The sequence below is a fragment of the Bubalus bubalis genome, chromosome 4 (genome assembly GCF_019923935.1).
Source record: "Bubalus bubalis isolate 160015118507 breed Murrah chromosome 4, NDDB_SH_1, whole genome shotgun sequence".
In the NCBI taxonomy this organism is placed as follows: domain Eukaryota; kingdom Metazoa; phylum Chordata; class Mammalia; order Artiodactyla; family Bovidae; genus Bubalus; species Bubalus bubalis.
The window spans coordinates 16,360,145-16,382,406 of NC_059160.1; the positions used below are offsets into that span (position 1 = coordinate 16,360,145).

General features: G+C 46.7%; 1 protein-coding gene and 1 long non-coding RNA gene across 2 annotated transcripts; one reads left to right on the top strand and one right to left on the bottom strand.

Moving 5' to 3' along the window:
* Nucleotides 1-52: 52 nt before the first annotated feature.
* SPSB2 (splA/ryanodine receptor domain and SOCS box containing 2) lies at nucleotides 53-2,062 on the bottom strand. Its single transcript, XM_025283119.2, has 2 exons — nucleotides 1,399-2,062; nucleotides 53-435 (listed from the first exon to the last, which is right to left on the bottom strand). Exons 1-2 carry the CDS (start codon nucleotides 2,060-2,062, stop codon nucleotides 308-310), a joined length of 792 nt encoding a protein of 263 aa, XP_025138904.1. The 3' UTR covers nucleotides 53-307.
* Nucleotides 2,063-2,084: 22 nt separating this feature from the next.
* Nucleotides 2,085-7,295, top strand: LOC112584472. Its single transcript, XR_003108665.3, has 2 exons — nucleotides 2,085-2,211; nucleotides 6,657-7,295. It is a non-coding gene; the product is annotated as an uncharacterized LOC112584472 (long non-coding RNA).
* Nucleotides 7,296-22,262: the final 14,967 nt, after the last annotated feature.

Consider the following 22,262-nt stretch of genomic DNA (forward strand, 5'->3'; position numbering starts at 1 on the left):
TCTTGAGGCAGCTGGGGGACCCTTGTGCCCCAAAATACCACAGACCAGTTTCTACAGCAGCACATCTCTTATAATTTTTACTTGCAAAAATGTCTTGCGTACCAGGCTGCCACAGCCTTGACTAACAGCTCTGTCCCTTCCACCCTCTGGGTGGTGGCTCTGGAGCGGTGGCACTCAGACCTGAGGTGGGGGTGGGGGTGGGACACAGCCTTGCCTGCCCGCAGCCTCCCTGGTGGTAGGTAGCCAGCAGTGCCTCCTGCCCCTGAGGGGCGAGTCAAGGCCCCAGGGCCACGTGTGGTTCCCCCAGTCACTGGTAGAGCAGGTAGCGCTTCAGGGCAGGGGGCAGGGGCAGGGCGGAAACGAGGCCTAGCCGGGTGTCCCCCAGGGCGTGGCGCAGGCTCAGGCGGCTCAGGTGCAGAAGGGAGTGTGGTTCCGCTGGGGAAGAGAAGGAGGGAAGGTGAGTATGGGTGCAACCTCCAGCCAGAAGTCCTCAAACCACGGGGTCCTGCCCAGCTTCCCTCTGTTCTCTGGCTGCAAGTCCACTCCCACCATGGTTGAGCGGGAGGCCTAAGGTGCCCTGAAGTTCTGCATCTGCTCTGGGGGAGGCATCTCAGATCTCACACATCCCCAGTCAGAGCTGGGGTGAAGCCCTAAGGCCCTCTAAACAAGGGGCCAAGGGGGCTCTGACAGTGGGGCTGGCCCAGGCTTTGAATCCAGAGAGGCCTTGGCACTGGGGCTGGTGAAAAAGACAGGCCGCCTTCACTCTACAATGGTTCCCATGGGCTACAGTGGGGAGAGGCAGCCACCCTCCGCTGAAGACTTTGCAACTGCAGAAAGACCTGGCTCCCTGGTTCCCCAAGGAGGCCTCTGCCCGCAGCCCCACCTCGAGGCCTGCCTCCTTCACTGCTCTCCTTCCAGGTGCCCCAGCCTCAATGGCTCCTTCCTGGGGTTTGGTGGAAGAAGGAAGTAGGTATGTGTCACAGAGTCAGAGCCCAGAGAGCCGGGTACACGCCCTGGGCGCCTGGCACCGCAGGTCCTCTTCCTCCTGGAGTTGGATTCCTAGCTCAGGGCAGATTTAACCCTTTGCACCTCTTGTTCCAGGGGCTGAGCTCTCCTGGGAAGCCCTAATCCCTGGGGTGTGTCCCTCTGTTCTGAGGACTCACCACCTACTAGCAAGTTGCTTTCCCAACTTTTACTTACTTTTACCTCTAGGACTGTTAGGAAGATGAACTTAGGTAACAGCTGTTAAGTCCCTTACCCAATCCTGGCACTGAACTGAGTAGGAGAACAAGTCAGATGATGGCCCATTCCCTCTGTGGTTGTAAGGCGCTGAGCATCCATCCCAAACCACAGCCACCAGGGACCGAACACTCGCCCTACACCCGTCCCAGGCCTCACCTCTCCTTTCGCCCAGATAGTTGATGCGGACCTGGCACTGGCCCCAGACCGCGCTTACTGCTGGATAGAGGGTCCTGCCCTTCAGTCCGCGGAAGGCCGGCCCCAGGTAGGTGCCCCCGACAGCGTAGCCCAGAGTTCCCTCCTCCATGTCCAGTACCACCAGCAGCCTCTCTGGCACCTCCAGCGGCTCACCCTGAGGTCCAGGTGGATACTGGGGGGCCCCAGGCCCCTTGCTCTGATGGTACAGTTTCCCCCGCCCAATGTCCCAGCCCCACGACTCGCTGTTGCTACCCAGCAGCGCCGCATAGTGGTCAGCCTGCAGCGGGGCGCGGGCTGTGGCCACGCCCACCACGGCGTGGGTGCCCCTCTGTTCCCGGGGCCAGCTGATCTCCCAGGCGTGCAGGCCCCTCGAGTAGCCCCTCTTCCCCCGGGCCCCATCAGTGCTCTGGGCCACGGGCCGCCGCTCAAAGCACAAGCCCCCTTCCTTGACCTCGATGTTCTCCGAGCAGTCCTTGGGGTTCCAGCCGTGGCGCCTCTGGGCCCCCAGGTCAGGAGGGGGAGCAGACAGCAGCTCCTCCAAGCCCTCGGGACGAGACCTGTCAGGGTACAGCGCCTGTGGGGTGGAGGGGTCGCTGCTGCCCCCTGCCAAGGCCGTCTGGCCCATGGAGATGAGGAGCTGGGCGATTCCCCGATAGAGGTTTGCTGCGGCGTCTCTCTTCTGAAAGTTGAGCTCCGGGTCGGGATCGACCTAGCGAGGATTTGGGAGAGAAGAGGGTGTGAACCGAGGGATCCTGGCGGGGACTCGTCACTCAGGTTTGCATCCATCCTTGTCCCCAAGTTTGCTCACCGCTCCTCTCCTCCCTTTTCGCTCCCCTCAAAGCTCCTAGGCCCATCATTACCCTGCCCTCACCCACCTGTCCGGGCCTCTCGAGACTCGCGAGTTCGCCGCCTTTGAACCTACCCAGGGACCGTCCCCTTCACCCGCTCCGTGCCCCTGTCACCGCCCCCGAACCTCGCCCGTCTTCGCGTGCCCGGAGGTCGCCGGCCCTCCGGAGGAGCTGAGCCGAAAGCTACCGAAGCGCGCAGGGGGCAGAACCCCGGCCGCTTCCGCCTCCGGCCCCGCCCCCAGGCCGCGCCCCCAGGCCCCGCCCATAAAGCCCTCTGGGGCGGTTAACCCTCTCGCTGCTGCGCCAGGTCGAGTCGCGCCCCGAGGCCACGACCCGGTGGGGGCCCTAGAGGGTAGTTAACACTTGGCTGAGGCGGGGGCCGTCGGGGCCTCGTGGTGCGTAAAGGCCACTCACGGGCAGTTAACCTCTGGGCAATGTGCAGGTCGCCCCCGAGGCGATCTGCCCGGCGCTTAACCCATTCTTGGCCACTAGGGAGTCTGCCTCCAGCCGCCCAAGCTCAGAATTAACCCTTTCATGGTATCGTCGTTTTGAGGTCCCTGGAGGTCTGTTCTTCAAAAACTTTGAGTCGCCTGGGCAACCAGCTCATGAGCCCCACAGGATACGGGACACGAGGTCAAGGAAGGACCTCCATTGTGGTGCCGTCTATTTCCGAGTGCTGCTGATTCTAGGTCATGTTACTGGGCTGATCTTTTTCTGACCTGGGGTGTGAGTCAGCCGGCTGTAAGCCTGGGGCTCTGAAATCTGAGTTTCTGGCTCTGCGCGGCAGGTGTCCGAGGTCTGCATGCATCACCCTACACATGAATCCATTGCTGAGCTAGTGGCCTCATCTGGTAGTGCAGTGGTTAAGACCTTGCTTGTGCGTGAAGCTACTGCACTAATTAGCTCTGTGACCTTGGAGAGGCTGCCAAACTTCTCCAGAGCTGTTTTCTCTTATGTGATATGGGAATAATGATGGTGCTTACTTCACAGGGTTGAGATAATCCAGGCAAAGTCTGCTAGTAGTATGCACTCAACTAAGCATAGCTATTTCTGTTTCCATAACATTTACTAAGGGCCCATTTTATCTTTTTAAAAGTATTTATTTGACTGCATCAGGCCTTAGATGCATTATGAGAAATCTTTCACTGCAGAGCACAGATTCTCTAGTTGCATCGCATGGGCTTAGTTGCTCTGAGACATGTGGGATATTAGTTCCCTAACTAGGGATCGGACTTGCGTCCCTTGCATTGCAAGGCGGATTCTTAACCACTGGGCAACCAGGGAAGTCCCAAGTGCCCATTTTATAGAGATGCAATATCCGTGGCTCAGCAGTAAATAATTTCTCAATGAGGGAAATGCCGATCTGATCCCTGAATTGGGAAGATTCCCTGCAGGAGGAAATGACAACCCACTCCAGTATTCTTGCCAGGAAAATCCCCATGGACAGAGGCATCTGGAGGGCTACAGTCCATGGGATCATAAAGAGTTGGAGACAGCTGAGCGACTTAGCACAATATAAGATAGTGGCAATACCTTCTGTGGAGCCAGGCTGACTGGATGTGAATGCCTGAAGGCTTTTAGGCAGGGGACCTTGGGCCAACACTAACTTCCTCATGCCTGTTTCTCTGTCTGTAAAATGGAGATACTATTGGTTTATCTACTGCATAAGCTCTAGTGAGGATCCGGTGAGATTATTCAGTAAAGCACTTAGAACAATTTCTGGTTCAAATTTAATCATGTGTGCTGAGCACTAAGGACTAAGCAGTGAATCCTCAAGGAAGTTACAAGAACATTTATAAAACAGTTTATCATGTGTTAGATAAAATTCTGGGTATCTAGAAGGTACTAGGGGAGTAACAAGGATAGGACTGCTAACCAGGGATCAAGCAGTTTAGAAAGGAAAGTGTCCTGGAGGAGATGACAGTGGACTGAATCTTTAAGAATGACAGGAGGAGATTTCCCTGGGTGTCCAGTGGTTAAGACTTCATGCTTCCACTGCAGGGGGCATAGATTCAATCCCCAGTCAGGGAACTAAGATCCCTCATGCCACCCAGTGCGGCCAAAAAAGAAAAAAAAGACAAGGAATTTATCTGACAAGTGGTTCTGCATGAAGAAGACATTCAGACTGAGTGGTCAACATAAAAACAACAACAAGAAAAACCAGGACTTCCCTGGTGGTACAGTACATAAGACTCTCCCTGCCAGTGCAGGGGATATGGCTTCCATCCCAGGTCCTGGAAGATTTCACATGCCATGGAGCACTTAGCCCGTGTGTCGCAACCACGGAGGCCCACGTGCCTAGAGCCTGTGCTCCACAACGAGAGCAGTCACTGTACTGAGGAACCCGTGCACTGTAATGAAGACCCAGTGCAACCAACAAACAAAAAACAGAAGCAGTAGCGCTTGGAAGACTTCAGGGTTTCTGTAGCAAGAACGGAAGCTTGAGACACAAGCCTAGGGAAGTGGGTGTGAGATCAGGAGGCCTAAGAATGCAAACATTACCTAGTAGGACAGATGGGTAACAGGGAGCCACATAAGAAAGAAACTGGGGAGGAACATGGCGGAAAACTCCTTTTAGAAAGATCACCCTGGCAGCAATGGAAAGCAGGCTTCAAGGGAAATAGATGGGAGCAAGAAGATTGGTTCCAGTGGCCCAGTTGACAAAGTGTTGAGAGCCTGGAATAGGGCAGTTGAAATAAGGATGAAAAGAATTCAAGAAACACTGATGAAACGGCAAGATCTGGTGACTGATTAGATGCTATGACCAGGAGGAGGAAAGAGAGAAAGGGAGGTTTCCTTTTTTATTTTGACTGCACGGGTGGGGCGTCTCTTGTTGTGGAGCATCAGCTCTAGAGCTTGTGGGCTCAGTGTTAGGGTCCACAAGGGGCTTATAGGGTATAATTTAAAAATGACCCATTGTGGTGACCTGACAACAAGGGATGAAGTCACAGTGGCCACATTGTCCTGGCGGCATCCTATTTTTCCCTTAAGGCGATATCCTGTTTTTCCCTGCTGGTGCCAGTTTCTCAAGACTACATGACCAGCCAGCTGTGAGACCCCTCAGACTACGTGATCACAAGACCCCAGGTGTTCAGTTCAGTTCAGTTCAGTTGCTCAGTCGTGTCCGACTCTTTGCGACCCCATGAATTGCAGCATGCCAGGCCTCCCTGTCTATCACCAACTCCCAGAGTTCACTCAGACTCACGTCCATCAAGTCGGTGATGCCGTCCAGCCATCTCATCCTCTGTCGTCCCCTTCTCCTCCTGCCCCCAATCCCTCCCAGCATCAGGGTCTTTTCCAATGAGTCAACTCTTTGCATGAGGTGGCCAAAGTACTGGAGTTTCAGCTTTAGCATCATTCCTTCCAAAGAACACCCAGGGCTGATCTCCTTTAGAATGGACTGGTTGTTTGAGCTCTACAGATTAGCTTTACTTTGGCCACCCGCTGTGAACAGCTGACTCATCTGAAAAGACCCTGATGCTGGGAAGGATTGAAGGCAAGAGAAGGGGACGACAGAGGATGAGATGGTTGGATGGCATCACCTACTCAATGGACATGAGTTTGAGTAAGCTCTGGGAGTTGGTGATGGACAGGGAGACCTGGTGTGGTGCAGTCCATGGGGTGGCAAAGAGTTGAACATGACTGAGTGACTGAACTGACGGACTGACTGACTTCATCGATTTCTTGCAAATGAAACAATACAGTATGTATTCTTTGTATTCTTTTGTATCTGACCTGTTTTTTCCTCAACATTATGTCTTTGAGAGTCATTCATGTTGTTGCATGAAATGATAGTTGTTTGAGTATCCCATTGTATGAGTGGGCTTCCCTGATGGTTCAGCAAGTAAAGAGTCCACCTGAAATACAGGAGACACAGGAGACTTGGGTCGGGAAGATCCCCTGGAGGAGGAAATGGTAACCTACTCCTAATCTTGCCTGGAATATTCCATGGACAGAGGAGCCTGGCGGCCTACAGTCCAGGGGATCACAAAGAGTCAGACACAACTGAGCACACAGCATGTGCACGTTGTATGGATATACCACAACTGTTTCCATTTTTAGCTACTATGGAGAAAGCTACTGTGTACAGATATCAGGAGTCTTTTGATGGACCTAGGCAACTCATTTTTGTCGGGGGCATACTTACACGCAGAATTGTTGGGTTACAAGGAATTACAATGTATAGATTTAACCACATGTACTTTTCAGGTTTCTCTACACAGAGGGATTTTGTTCAGAAATGAAATTGTTCAGTTATTTTACAGCATGGAACACTTTAACAAGTTTATGAAAATTTGAGCTGTTCGGTTCTTCCTCTTTATGAGTTCCTCAGTTTTTTATTACTGTTTTTCTGTTCTTCATGTTTTTCAGTTTCTTCCACAGAGCCACCATGATCCACTTGCTAGGCCGCTCAGTGAGTTTCACTTCTTTGTCAACAGAAAACCCTTAAAGTTCTAAACACATTCTTCCCAACATGCAAGAACTGTTTGAGGCTTGTTTCCATGCCTGCTTAATGTAAAGGATGCAACTGGAAATACTGGAGCATCTTCAACTCATGACCACATTAAGCCCAGGATCAGCTCTCCCTGGCTCTCAAGGAGGAATCTTAGCCTCATGCATGTGACTTTGAAACAGAACTTCATGCTTACAGCAGAGCGAAGGATAGGGGTGATGTTGGGGGGAGGAAGACTTCAATGCCTTTATGAGCACATTCATAAAGTGTGTGGGACTGCAGAGTGGTACTGCCACCTGTGAGCAGCAATGACAAAGCCAAGGCCTTTCTCTCTGATGTCCAACTTTGCTTCTAGGATGTAAACTGTAAAAGCAAATCAGGAAAAATACTGCAACTACCCAGGACTTTGCATTTGAAATGTTGGCGTACAGAAGAAAAAAAAAATTTTTTTTTTTAAGGACACTGGGATTTGTATCTTTGTAGAACTCTCTGGCTTTATTAAACACACTGCTGCACTGCCTCCAGGAAAGGAGGTGGAAGAAGTGGTCACGAGCTCATTTTATTGTTGTTCAGTCGTGTCTGACTCTTTGAGACCCCGTGGATGATAGCCTTCTTTATCCATGGGATTCCCCAGGCAAGAATACTGGAGCAGGTTGCCATTTCCTCCTCCGGGGAATCTTCCTGACCCAGGGATTGAACCCAACTCTCCTGTGTTGCAGGTGAATTCTTTACCGCTGAGGCGCCAGGAAGCCCCCACAAAGTCTTTCCTTACTTTTACACCAGGGTCTTGGGCTTCTAGTTTGGAAACATAAAAGCAGTCGGGCAAGTCCCCCTCAGAAGATACCAACCTTGCTATATTCTGGAGGACAGAGCTTTGGCCAATACTTCTTAGTAGATCTGGGTAGGTTCCACCACAGATACAACCTCATAAACGGCTGGAACATATCTGGTTTCTAAACCTGTTATGCCATCCTTGGCTAGTTGTGAAATCCTTCCATCCCAACGCCCTCTTGTCTGGCCCAAGTGTGAACTGTGACAAGACTGTTTTTCTTTTTCCTTTTCTGCCATGTATGGCCAGTGTGAGGCACCTATTTCTGCTTCATTTCTTCCAGGAATAAGTTTAGTGTGTTCTCATTCCTCATTAAAGATTTATCACATGTACTTTGCTGTCCCTGTAACAGTTACAGGAGAACCTGATGACCTGGCTTCACACATCTATTAAATCTCAATTGCCTGTGTGATTTCTTAAGGTCATACTCCTGTGCCACGTTGGAGATGGCCCTCGGTAAGTAAGCCCGTTTTCCTCCCGGCGCGGGAAGGGACTGTTGCTTCTTTGGGTGGGCGCCAGATGAAACTGTTAGACTGCCTTCAGAAGGTGGGTCGTGTTATACGGAAAAGAGGCAGCTTAAAACACTAGTTTGAAAAGCAAAACACTAGAACCGCAGTCAGGCTCAGGCCTAGGGCCAAGGGCAGAGTCCAGTCCCACCGTTGGTGGGGAGCAGTACCTGGAGACCTGCCACCCTATTTAATCTGAGAATTGGTGTGTTTGTGTGCACACTCCCGTGCTCAGTCGTGTTCAAGTCTTTGCGACCCCCAGGACTGTTGCCCACCAGTCTCCTCTGTCCATGGAATTCTCCACGCAAGAGTACTGCGGTCAGTTGCCGCAGGAAGCTTCCAGGGGAAGCTTCCCCACCCAAGGATGGAAACTATCTCCTACATTGGCAGAAGGATTCTTTAACGCTGCGCCCCCAGGGAAGCCCTAATTGTTGAGCTCACTGTAAGTGTGCCTTATGCAACCCCATCACCTCTCATTTAATCCACACAACTAAAATGGCCCAGTGTTTACAGGTTCATACACTGGGGCTCGGAAAGGCTAACCGACTTGTCTGTGACTAGAGCTGGTAAACGGCAGCGTCGGGATTCAAAAAATGAAAAGCCACTGCGCCAAACCCAAGGGTGGTGGCCAAATGGCGATTGCTGGTAACGCTCCCAGCTCTCAGAGCCAGAAGCGCCACCACCGCCGCCGCCAGGGCACGGGTTATGTAACACGCGGGGGCGAGGACTCGTGGGGGCGCGGACTCCCGGGGGTGGCGGTCACGTGCGCAGCTATCTGCGCAGGCGCGGGGGCCGGGCGGCTGCAAGGGCTCGCGCGCCTCCTAGCGGCCTCAGCGGTGACGAGGTCTCTGCTGCGCCCGCCCCCGGTTTGCTGCTTTGCAGCTCCCGCCCCCGCCCACATCCCTCAGGCGTTTGACTCTGGAACAGTAAGCGCCGGAACAAAGGCCCCAGGGCGGAACCGAGGGCCTTTAAGCCGCGGCTGTTCCTTTGGACTTCAGAGGGGAGTAGAAGGAGCCGGTGCTTCCGCAGATCCGCTTGTCGAGGCTAACACCCGGAGTTTCCGTACCTATAAAGGGCTCCTTTCCTCTGTCCCTCAAAAAACTGTCCTTACCTCGCCATCTCTCTCTTCTTCCTGTGGTCAGTGTCGCTCTGTCTAGGGATCCTCACCGCAAGAGAGTCTGTGACCTCCACCTGGGAGGTGCGAGGTCACAAGTCGCAGCCAGCCAGCTTATGCTAAAAACTGCAGCCTAAAGGAGCTTGCCTGTTATAAAAACCACTCTCTCAAACTCTGCCAGCCTACATCAGCCTGTCATTAAAAGTCTTGCTTGCCAAGTCAATGCCCGTTTGTTTATCATTGGTAATTTTTAAAAGACTGGCTCAAGTTTGTCTAGTTTTTCTTCACCTTTATGTCCTTTAAGGCCTCCACTTTCCAGTGACGCGGAAGTGGGGATACCCGCTGGCTGGTCCTTCCCTTATGCCTCGTCAGGGATTCTCAAAGTGGAGGGAGGAACAGAGGGGATTTTATCTGTAAGGTAAATCCAAACTGAGGGCAAGGTGTCCTTAATTATTTTTGAAAAGCACATTTACTATTAGTTCTGGGGACATCCCTGGCGGTCCAGTGGTTGGGGCTCTGTGGTCCCAATGCGGGGTACACAGGTTCAATTTCCTGGTCAGGGAATTAGGATCCTGCGTGCTATGCCCAAACCTGGCTTAAGACAGCAAATAAAGAAAGATTTAAAAGTTTCTTTAAAAAACTTATTTAGGAAAATAAAATGGTGGACTTCTCTGGTGGTCCAGTGGTTAGGACTCTGAGATTCCACTGCAGGGAGCCAGGGTTTGACTCCTAGTCCAGGAACCAAGAACCCTCACGCTGTGCCGTGTGGTCACACATAAAAATTGTGCAAGCATAATTTAAAGAAAAATTTTTAAAAGTACTGAAAACTCATCACAGTCTAATTATTGTACTACCTTTTGTAGTTTGCTAGGACTGCCATAACAAAAGGCTTAAGTAGTTCAAGTGACAGAAATTTATTTTCTCACAGTTCTGGGGGCAATGCAAGAGCAAGGTGTCAACAGGTTTGGTTTCCTGGGAGGCCTCTGTCCTTAGCTTGTAGCTGGCTGCGTGTTTCTATGTCCTCACACTGTCCTTTTCTCTGTGTGCCTGCCTCCCGTGTTCAAATATCCTCTTCTTAGGTTGATACCAGTCAGATTGGATTTGGGCCCACCCCAGTGGTCTCATTTTAACTTAATCATCTCTTTTAAGGCCCGATCCCCAATAGAGTCACATGCTGAGGTACTGGGGGCAGGGTTTCAACCTATGAATTTGGTGATACACAATTCAGCCCTTAACTGTTTTACTGTTATTTATGCTCTGAAATTATTTATCTCGATTATATCTGTATGGAGGAAACACCACATTGCGAGTTGCTAGCTTAAAACCAGTATTTATAGGAGAAAAATCAGTACATGCTAAAAAGTAGGGCATTTTGTTCTCCCTGGAGAGCCTGTTGTTAAAGATTTAACTGAACATCACAGCTGTAGATGTTATTTTGTTTTTAGAATATAATTTGAATGTGAAAAATGGGAAACACACATACAAAAGATAGACCTTTTAGTTATTAGAACTAATAAGATAGGATCAATTATATAGAGAGAAAAATCAATAGTTATGGCGGTGTGGCATTAGAGTAGAAATAGCTATATATTGAATATATTATATATGGATCAATGGAAAATAATCATCCAGGATTTTAATGGCATTTCAAAACAGTAGTTAAGGGTGGGATTAATTATTTCTTTAAGGTGACATGCTGTATAAACAAAGTGGAAAGGAAAACATTTTCAGTATTTATAAAGAACAAAAAGTTAATGTATCTGCATATTGGTTTTAATAGATGCCCACCAATTCTTTGATATTCTTCACTTTCTGGAGTGGAGCCTATTTCCTCTCTACTTGAGTGTGGCCTAGACTTAGTGACTAGATGCTGAAAATAGAATAAAGTGGAAGTGATGTGTGTGTTTTGGTATAGGGGCTTCCATCTTAGTCTCTTTCTCTCTTGGGAGAAGCCAGTTGCCTAACTGTGAGGACATTCAGGCAGTCCTATGGAGAAGTCCATGTGGTAAGGAACAGTCCCTTCAACAGCCATGTCACTGAACCATCTCCAGCCTCAGTCCATCCACTGGATAACTGTAGCCTCAGCTAAGATAGTTTTAGATTCTGGATTCACAGAAACTGATATAATAAATTCCCTGGTATGAAAAATAAATGACCCAATCAAAAAATGGGACCAAAGAACTAAACAGACATTTCTCCAAAGAAGACATACAGATGGCTAATAAACACATGAAAAGATGCTCAACATCACTCATTATCAGAGAAATGCAAATCAAAACCACAATGAGGTACCATCTCACGCGAGTCAGAATGGCTGCTATCCAAAAGTCTATAAACAATACATGCTGGAGAGAGTACGGAGAAAAGGGAACCCTCTTACGCTGTTGGTGGGAATGCAAACTACTACAGCCATTATGGAGAACAGTGTGGAGATTCCTTAAAAAACTGGAAATAGAACTGCCATACGACCCAGCAATCCCACTGCTGGGCATACACACTGAGGAAACCAGAATTGAAAGAGACACGTGTACCCCAGTGTTCATCACAGCACTGTTTATAATAGCCAGGACATGGAAGCAACCTAGATGTCCGTCAGCAGATGAATGGATAAGAAAGCTGTGGTACATATACTCAATGGAGTATTAGCCATTAAAAATGCATTGGAATCAGTTCTAATGAGGTGGATGAAACTGGAGCCTATTATACAGAGTGAAGTAAGTCAGAAAGAAAAACACCAATACAGTATACTAATGCATATATATGGAATTTAGAAAGATGGTAATGATGACCCTATATGCGAGACAGCAAAAGAGACACAGATGCAAAGAACAGTCTTTTGGACTCTGTGGAAGAAGGCGAGGGTGGGATGATTTGAGAGAATAGCATCGAAACATGTATATTATCATATGTGAAACAGATTGCCAGTCCAGGTTTGATGCATGAGACAGGGTGCTCGGGGCTGGTGCACTGGGATGACCCTGAGGGATGGGATAGGGAGAGAGGTGGGAGGGCGGTTCAGGATAGGGAACACATGTACACCTGTGGTGGATTCATGTCAATGTATGGCAAAACCAATACAATATTGTAAAGTAGCCAAGGTAAGGAGCAGTGGCTGCGCTTTCCTGGAGCAGCCATGAAGAGATACCCCACGTCCAAGGTAAGAGAAACCCAAGTAAGATGGTAGGTGTTGCAAGAGGGCATCAGAGGGCAGACAGACTGAAACCACAATCACAGACAACTGGACAATCTGCTCACATGGATGACAGTTTGTCTAACTCAATGAAACTAAGCAATGCCATGTGGGGCCATCCGAGATGGATGGGTCATGGTGGAGAGGTCTGACAGAATGTGGTCCACTGCAGAAGGGAATGGCAAACCACTTCAGTATTCTTGCTATGAGAACCCCATGAACAGGATGAAAAGGCAAAAAGATAGGACACTGAAAGATGAACTTCCCATGTCAGTAGGTGCCCAACATGCTACTGGAAATCAGTGAAGAAATAACTCCAGAAAGAATGAATGGATGGAGCCAAAGCAAAAACAACACCCAGTTGTGGATGGAACTGGTGATAGAAGCAAGGTCTAATGCTGTAAAGAGCAATATTGCATAGGAACCTGGAATGTTAGGTCCATGCTGCTGCTGCTGCTGCTGCGTCGCTTCAGTCGTGTCCGACTCTGTACGACCCCAGAGATGGCAGCCCACCAGGCTCCCCCATCCCTGGGATTCTCCAGGCAAGAACACTGGAGTGGGGGTGCCTTTGCCTTCTCCAAGGCATAAAAGTCAAAAGTGAAAGGGAAGTCGCTCAGTCGTGTCTGACTCATAGCGACCCCGTGGACTGCAGCCTACCAGGCTCCTCCATCCATGGGATTTTCCAGGCAAGAGTACTGGAGTGGGGGTGCCATTGTCTTCTCATAAATCAGGGCAAGTTGGAAGTGGTCAAACAGGAGATGGCAAGAGTGAATGTTGACATTCTAGGAATCAGCGAACTAAGCTGGACTGTAATGGGTGAATTTAACTCAGATGACCATTATATCTACTACTTTGGGCAGGAATCCCTTAGAAGAAATGAGTAGCCATCATAGTCAACAAGAGTCCAAAATGCAGTTCTTCGATGCAATCTCAAAAACGACAGAATGATCTCTGTTCGTTTCCAAGGCAAACCATTCAATATTACGGTAATCCAAGTCTATGCCCTGACCAGTAACTCTGAAGAAGCTGAAGTTGAACGGTTCTATGAAGACCTACAAGACCTTTTAGGACTAACACCCCAAAAAGATGTCCTTTTCATTATAGGGGACTGGAATGCAAAAGTAGGAAGTCAAGAAACACCTGGAGTAACAGGCAAATTTGGCCTTGGAGTACCGAATGAAGCAGGGTGAAGGGTAATAGAGTTTTGCCAAAAGAATGCACTGGTCATAGCAAACACCCTCTTCCAACAACATGACAGAAGACTCTACACATGGACATCACCATATGGTGAACACCGAAATCAGATTGATTATATTCTTTGCAGCCAAAGATGGAGAAGCTCTATACAGTCAGCAAAAACAAGACCGGGACCTGACTGTGGCTCAGATCATGAACTCCTTATTGCCAAATTCAGACTTAAATTGAAGAAAGTGGGGAAAACCACTAGACCATTCAGGTATGACCTAAATCAAATCCCTATGATTATACAGTGGAAGTGACAAATAGATTTAAGGGACTAGATCTGATAGACAGAGTGCCTGATGAACTATGGATGGAGGTTTGTGACATTGTACAGGAGATAGGGATCAAGACCATCCCATGGAAAAGAAATGCAAAAAAGCAAAATGGCTGTCTGAGGAGGCCTTACAAATAGCTGTGAAAAGAAGAGAAGCGAAAAGCAAAGGAGAAAAGGAAAGATATACCCATGTGAATGCAGAGTTCCAAAGAATAGCAAGGAGAGTTAAGAAAGCCTTCCTCAGTGATCAATGAAATGAAATAGAGGAAAACAGCAGGATGCGAAAGGCTAGAGATCTCTTCAAGAAAATTAGAGATACTAAGGGAATATTTCATGTGAAGATGGGCTCAATAAAGGACAGAAATGGTATGGACCTAACAGAAGCAGAAGGTATTAGAAGAGGTGGCAAGAATACACAGAAGAACTATTTAAAAAAGGTCTTCACGACCCAGACATTCACAATGGTGTGATCACTCACCTAGAGTCAGACATCCTGGAATGTGAAGTCAAGTGGGCCTTAGGAAGCATCACTATGAACAAAGCTAGTGGAGGTGATGAAATTCCAGTTCAGCTATTTCAAATCCTAAAAGATGATGCTGTGAAAGTGCTGCACTCAATATGTCAGCAAATCTGGAAAACTCAGCAGTGGCCACAGGACTGGAAAAAGTCAGTTTTCCTTCCAATCCCAAAGAAAGGCAATGCCAAAGAATGCTCAAATTACCACACAATTGCACTCATCTCACACGCTAGTAAAGTAATATTCAAAATTCTCCAAGCCAGGCTTCAGCAGTTCGTGAACCGTGAACTTCCTGATGTTCAAGCTGGTTTTAGAAAAGGCAGAGGAACCAGAGATCAAATTGCCAACACCCGCTGGATCATGGAAAAACCAAGAGAGTTCCAGAAAAACATCTATTTCTGCTTTATTGACTATGCCAAAGCCTTTGACTGTGTGGATCACAATAAACTGTGGAAAATTCTGAAAGAGATGGGAATACCAGACCACCTGACCTGCCTCTTGAGAAACCTGTATGCAGGTCAGGAAGCAACAGTTAGAACTGGACATGGAAAAAAAAAAGAACTGGACATGGAACAACAGCCTGGTTCCAAATCAGGAAAGGAGTACATCAAGGCTGTATATTGTCACCCTGCTTATTTAACTTATATGCAGAGTACATCATGAGAAACCCTGGGCTGGAAGAAGCACAAGCTGGAATCAAGATTGCCAGGAGAAGTATCAATAACCTCAGATATGTAGATGACACCACCCTTATGGCAGAAAATGAAGAAGAACTAAAGAGCTTCTTGATGAAAATGAAAGAGAAGAGTGAAAAAGTTGGCTTAAAGCTCAACATTCAGAAAACTAAGATCATGGCATCTGGTCCCATCACTTCATGGCAAATAGATGGGGAAACAGTATAAACAGTGTCAGACTTTATTTTTCTGGGCTCCAAAATCACTGCAGATGGTGAGTGCAGCCATGAAATTAAAAGACGCTTACTCCTTGGAAGGAAAGGTATGACCGACCTAGACAGCATATTAAAAAGCAGAGACATTACTTTGTCCACAAAAGTCCGTCTAGTCAAGGCTATGGTTTTTCCAGTAGTCAAGTATGGATGTGAGAGATGGACTGTAAAGAAAGCTGAGTGCCGAAGAATTGATACTTTTGAACTGTGGTGTTGGAGAAGACTCTTGAGAGTCCCTTGGACTCCAAGGAGATACAGCCATTCCATCCTAAATGAGATTAGTCCTGGGTGTTCATTGGAAGGACTGATGTTGAAGCTGAAACTCCAATACTTTGGCCATCTGATGCAAAGAACTGACTCATTTGAAAAGATCCTGATGCTGGGAAAGATTGAGGGCAGGAGGAGAAGGGGATGACAGAGGATGAGATGGTTGGATAGCATCACCAACTCAATGGATGTGAGTTTGGGTGGACTCCGGGAGTTGGTGATGGACAGGGAGGGCTGGTGTGCTGTGGTTCATGGGGTTGTAAAGAATTGGACATGACTGAGTGACTGAACTGAACTGATTGTGAAGTACTCAGCCTCCAATTAAAATAAATAAATTGATTTTAAAAAATAAAATCAAATAAATTCTCTGGTAGCTCAGATGGTAAAGAATCCACCATCTGATTGTAGGACTGGGTTTGATCCCTGGGTTGGGACAATTCCCCGGAGAAGAAAATGGGAACCCACTCCAGTATTCTTGCCTGGAGAATCCCAGACAGAGGAGCCTTTGCGGGCTACAGTTCATTGGGTTGCAGAGTCAGACACAACTGAGTGTCTGAGCACAAGCTACTAAAGTCCTGCAAGCCATGTGGTCAGCCAAAGGAGAAAAAAAAAAAAAAAAGAATTGCACCATAGATCCTCCAAATCCAGTGGCTTACCATTTTTTCTCTCATATAAAAAATAAGTCTGGGGACTTCCATGGTGATCTTGTTACTAAAACTCTGTGCTCCCAATGCAGGGGGCCCAAATTCAATTCCTGGCCAAGAAACCCGATTCCACTTGCTGCAACTAAGAGTTTGCATGCCACAAGTAAAGATCTTGCATCCCACAATGAAGATGGACGATCCTGCCTACCACCACCAAGACCTGGCTCATCCAAATAAATAAATATAAATAAATATTAAAAAAATAAGTCTGGAGATACACAGTTCAGAGCTGGTATGATAGCTTCATAATATTTCAGTATTCTAGTCTGCTTTCCACTTTTGTGGAAGATGCTTAACATCTTTAGTCATCAGGGAAATGCAAATCAAAACCACAATGAAATACCACTTCACATCCACTAGGATAGCTACAATCAAAAACAGTAACAAATGTTGGCCAGGATATGGAGAAATTAGAACCCTTAAAAACTGCTGGTGGAAGTGCAATGTAGGGCAGCTACTTTGGAAAAAGCTTGGCAAGTTCCTCAAAAGGTTAAATATAGAGTTAACATACGATCCACTTACAATTCCACTTATAGGGAAAAAGCTGCCAACAAACTAAGCTAAAATATCTGAGGTCCAGTTCTATTTGTAATAGATTTTTCAGATGAAAATAGTTTCTTCCTGGGGATTTTCATGTAATATTTTATTTAAGGCTCCTAGCAAAATGCCTGATACATAGTAAGCATTCAATATAGATAGTTGAATAAATGAAGGAATATATTGAAACTATAAATATTAAAAAAAAATTTTAAACTATTTATTATTGGCCTCACTAGGTCCTTCTTGTTGCACTCAGGCTTTCTCTAGTTGTGGCAAGTGGGGCTGTTCTCTTGCCATGGCTCTCCAGTTCTAGAGCACGGGCTCAGTAGTTGTGGTGCATGGGCTTAGTTGCCCAGGAGCATGAGGAATCTTCCTGGACCAGGGATTGAACCCATGTCCCTTGCATTGGCAGGCAGATTCTTAACCAGTGGACCACCAGGGAAGTCCAAAACTGTAAATATTTAATGAATGAATGAATGAATATTTAATGTGGCAAAGAATCATGTCCTCCTTTTGAATCCATTAATTTCAGCATCAATTCAGTTCAGTCGCTCAGTCGTGTCCAACTCTTTGCGACCCTATGGACTGCAGCACACCAGGCCTCTCTGTCCATCACCAACTCCCGGAATTTACTCAAACTCATGTCCATTGTGTCGGTGATGCCATACAACCATCTCATCCTCTGTCGATCCCTTCTCTTCCCACCTTCAATCTTTCCCAGCATCAGGGTCTTTTCAAATGAGTCAGTTCTTTGAATCAGGTGGCCAAAGTATTGGAGTTTCAGCTTCAGCATCAGTCCTTCCAAAGAATATTCAGGACTGATTTCCTTTAGGATAGACTGGTTGCATTTCCTTACAGTCCAAGGGACTCTCAAGAGTCTTCTCCAACACCACAGTTCAAAAGCATCAATTCTTTGACCCTCAGCTTTCTTTATAGTCCAATTCTCACATCCATGCTGCTAAGTCACTTCAGTCGTGTCCAACTCTGTGCGATCTCATAGACGGCAGACCACCCTGGGATTCTCCAGGCAAGAACACTGGAGTGGGTTGCCATTTCCTTCTCCAATGCATGAAAGTGAAAAGTGAAAGTGAAGTCGCTCAGTCGTGTACGACTCTTCGAGACCCCATGGACTGCAGCGCACCAGGCTCCTCCATCCATGGGGTTTTCCAGGCAAGAGTACTGGAGTGGGGTGCCATTGCCATAGAGTTCAATATTTTGATACTCAGTATTATTTTTGTATTGATATTATTTCGGTATATAACTAAGAAAAATGAAAATATACAGCTACACCAAAATTTCTACATGAATGTTCCTAGTAGCATTATTCATAATAGCCAAAAAATTGAAAGAACATGTCTATCAACTGATGAATGAAGAAATACAATAAAATCTGGTATAAACCAGATATACAATAGAATATTGTTCAGCAATTAAGAGGGCTGAAGTACTGATATGAGCTATAATACAGATGAACCTTGAAAACATGAATGAAAGAAGCCAAACACAAAGAACTGCATGTTGTAAAACTTCATTTATATAAACTATTTCAGAACAGTTCTTTTTTTTTAATATTGCTATGATGTTTTATTAGTGGCAGTAAATTGTAACTTATTTCAGCAAGATTTATCATTAATGACAACCATATTACCTAAATATTCTGGATTGAAACAATATTTAAATAATTAAGTTATGTGCTTCATATCTGCACACATTAAAAAACATTTTATATGATTAAACACAAAAAGACTAAAACAATTTTTCTAATCGATTTTAAGTAAAGCAGACACCACAGAGCTGAAGAATTACACATTTTGACACAGGTAAGGCTATTTTTCAATGGCCAAGTATTGTTTATAAGTTAGGTGTGTGTGCTTAGTCACTAAGTTGTATCTGACTCTTTGCGACCCCATGGATGGTAGTGGGTTGCCCTTTCCTTCTCCAATAAGAACAGTTCTGTTAGTAAGAAAGAAGCAAAGAAAGCATATCAGATAAGCAACTGGCAGTTTCCACCACAATTATTATTCAAATCATAAAGAGCTCCTACAAAGCAATTTTAAAAATTAGTGAATGACTCAGGAGCATGAGAAAGGACATGAAAAGGAATTTTGTAAAATAAATACAAACAAATACATAGACATATATTAATAAAAAGAAACCTCACTGACAATCAAAAATACAAATTAAAATAATAATTTTGTGGCTATTTGATAATGGCTATTATCATAAAGGGTCTTCCCTGGTGACTCAGCGGTAAAGAATCTACCTGCCAATGCAGGAGACATGGGTTTCATCCCTGGGTCCGGAAGATCACCTGAAGAAGGAAATGGCAACCCACTCCAGTATTCTTCCCTGGGAAATCCCATTGACAGAGTAACCTGGAGGGCTACAGTCCATGGGATCGTAAAGAGTCTGACATGATTGAGCAACTAAACAGCAGCACTCCTTGGGGGTGGACATGTTTATCCTTATTTCATAAATGTGAAAATGAAATCTCAGTAAAATGATATAATGTGCTGAGGCACCCAGCTATTGAGTGGTAGAGTAAGTTTGGAACCTGGTGACTTTGACTTTAAAACCTTGCTAGTACCATGATCATGACAAATTGTGGAAAGCTCTTAGAGAGGTGGAATACCAGACCATCTTACCTGTCTCTTGAGAAACCTGTATGTGGCTCAAGAAGCAACAGTTAGAACCCTATATGGAGCAACTGATTGGTTCACGATTGAGAAAGGAGTACGACAGGGCTGTCTGCTGTCACCCTGTTTGTTTAACCTATATGCTGAGCACATCATGGGAATTGCCAGGCTGGATGAGTTACAAGCTGGAATCAAGATAGGTGGGAGAAACATCAACAACCTCAGATATGCGGATGATACAACTCTGATGCTAGAAAGTGAAGAGAAACTAAAGAGCCTCTTGATGAGGGCGAAAGAGGAGCGTGAAAGAGCTGGCTTAAGATTAAATATTAAAAAAAACTAAGATCATGGCATCCGGCCCCATTGCTGCTAAGTCACTTCAGTCATGTCCGACTCTGTGTGACCCCATAGAGAGCAGCCCACCAGGCTCCCCCATCCCTGGGATTCTCCAGGCAAGAACACTGGAGTGAGTTGCCATTTCCTTCTCCAATGCATGAAAGTGAAAAGTGAAAGGGAAGTCGCTCAGTCGTGTCCGACCCTTAGCGACCCCATGGACTGCAGCCTACCAGGCTCCTCCATCCATGGGATTTTCCAGGCAAGAGTACTAGAGTGGGGTGCCATTGCCTTCTCCACCGGCCCCATTACTTCATGGCAAATAGAAGGGGAAAAGGTGGAAGTAGTGACAGATTTCCTCTTCTTGGGCTCCAAAATCACTGCGGTTGGTGACTGCAGCCATGAAATCAGATGATTGCTTCTTGGCAGGAAAGCAATGACAAACCTAGACAGTATGTTGAAAAGCAGACACATTACTCTGCCAACAAAGGTCCAAGTAGTCAAGGCTATGGTCTTCCCAGTGGGCACGTACAGTTTTAAGAGCTGGACTGTAAAGAAGGAAGAATGCCAAAGAATTGATGCCTTCAAACTGTGGTGCTGGAGAAGACTCTTGAAAGTCCCTTGGACAGCAGGGAGATCAACCAGTCAATCTTAAGGGAGATCAACCCTGAATACTCACTGGGAGGACTGATGCTGAAGCTGAAGCTCCAGTATTTTGGTCATAGGATGTGCACAGATGACTCATTGGAAAAGTCCCTGATGCTGGGAACGATGGAGGGTGGGAGAAGAGGGAATCAGAGGATGAAATGACTGGATGGCATCACTGATGCCATGAACATGAACACGAGCAAACTCTGGGAGATGGTGAGGGACAGGGAGGCCTGGCATGCTGCAGTACACAGGGTCACAAAGAGTTGTACAACAACAACAAGGAGTACCATGATACTAAGTGAACAGGACAGGGCAGGAGGTGATATTTCCTGATTTTCAACTCACCACAATCTCCATCAGACTGCTTTTCCTGTTCTATAGTCTGTAAGTTAACAATCACATGGTATCTTGTGTAGATACCTTGCCGTATCTACATCAGATTCTACAGGATTGATAACAACCTCCCGCCCCCTAGGTAGGAATTGTGTCATAAATATTAATCTCCCTGAGCCTTAGTTTCCTCTTCTCCCAAGTAGCTATCTCACAGGACTGAGGTGGAGATTCAGTAGCACTTGCAAAGGCATCTCATGTGATGTATGGCACAAGCGCTCCAGAAATATTTGTTGCATCTCAACCTCTCTTTGCAATCTCCTTCAACAAGTCACACAGGCTTGAGTGCCTGGGTGTGGCTGTATTGGTTCTTGTCAATGACGACGATGATGTTAATGATCTTAGTTTCCGAACCAGGGATCACACCTGTGCCCCTTGCTGTGGAAGTGCAGAGTCTTAACCACTGAACCACCAGGGAAATCTCTCGATTATTATTTATATGACTGTGTTGGATGAGGATTATTATCCTAGGCTCCTGTTGGATTTTCTCCCTTCATATCACACAAAAGGTTTGCATCAAATGAGGAGGATAGAATGGCCCCACGCTGGATTCAGCAATCCATAGAGGGCTTCAGCATAAGTCATACTCTTACTCCCTCTCTATCAGTTGGTACCTGTAAGCCTATTTTACAAATGGGAAAGTGGAGTCTTAGGTAAATTGCTAGTAAATTGCAGATCTGTCAAGACTCCAACACAGAGCTTAAGATAACATTGGGCCTGGGCTCCTTCCATTCCATGAAGCCACCTGCCAAAAGTCTACTTGAAAATAATCAATGGGTGGGATCTATGAGAAGGTGGGGGAACCAGACCTTGGTATTTGTCAGTCAGTTCAGTTCAGTAGCTCAGTCGTGTCCGACTCTTCGCGACCCCATGAATTGCAGCAGGCCAGGCCTCCCTGTCCATCACCAACTCCCAGAGTTCACCCAGACTCACGTCCATCGAGTCGGTGATGCCGTCCAGCCATCTCATCCTCTGTCGTCCCCTTCTCCTCCTGCCCCCAATCCCTCCCAGCATCAGAGTCTTTTCCAACAAGTCAACTCTTCGCATGAGGTGGCCAAAGTACTGGAGTTTCAGCTTTAGCATCATTCCCTCCAAAGAAATCCCAGGGCTGATCTCCTTCAGAATGGACTGGTTGGATCTGCTTGCAGTCCAAGGGACTCTCAAGAGTCTTCTCCAACACCACAGTTCAAAAGCATCAATTCTTTGGTGCTCAGCCTTCTTCACAGTCCAACTCTCACATCCATACATGACCACAGGAAAAACCATAGCCTTGACTAGATGGACCTTTGTTGGCAAAGTAATGTCTCTGCTTTTGAATATGCTATCTAGGTTGGTCATAACTTTCCTTCCAAGGAATAAGCATCTTTTAATTTCATGGTTGCAGT

Excerpts from the sequence above, each read along its gene's own strand:
- SPSB2 (XM_025283119.2), bottom strand. The coding sequence starts at position 2,062 with ATGGGCCAGACGGCCTTGGCAGGGGGCAGCAGCGACCCCTCCACCCCA. Across the intron at positions 436-1,398 it reads CTATCTGGGCGAAAGGAGAG|CGGAACCACACTCCCTTCTG; the intron begins GTGAGGCCTGGG and ends TCTCTTCCCCAG.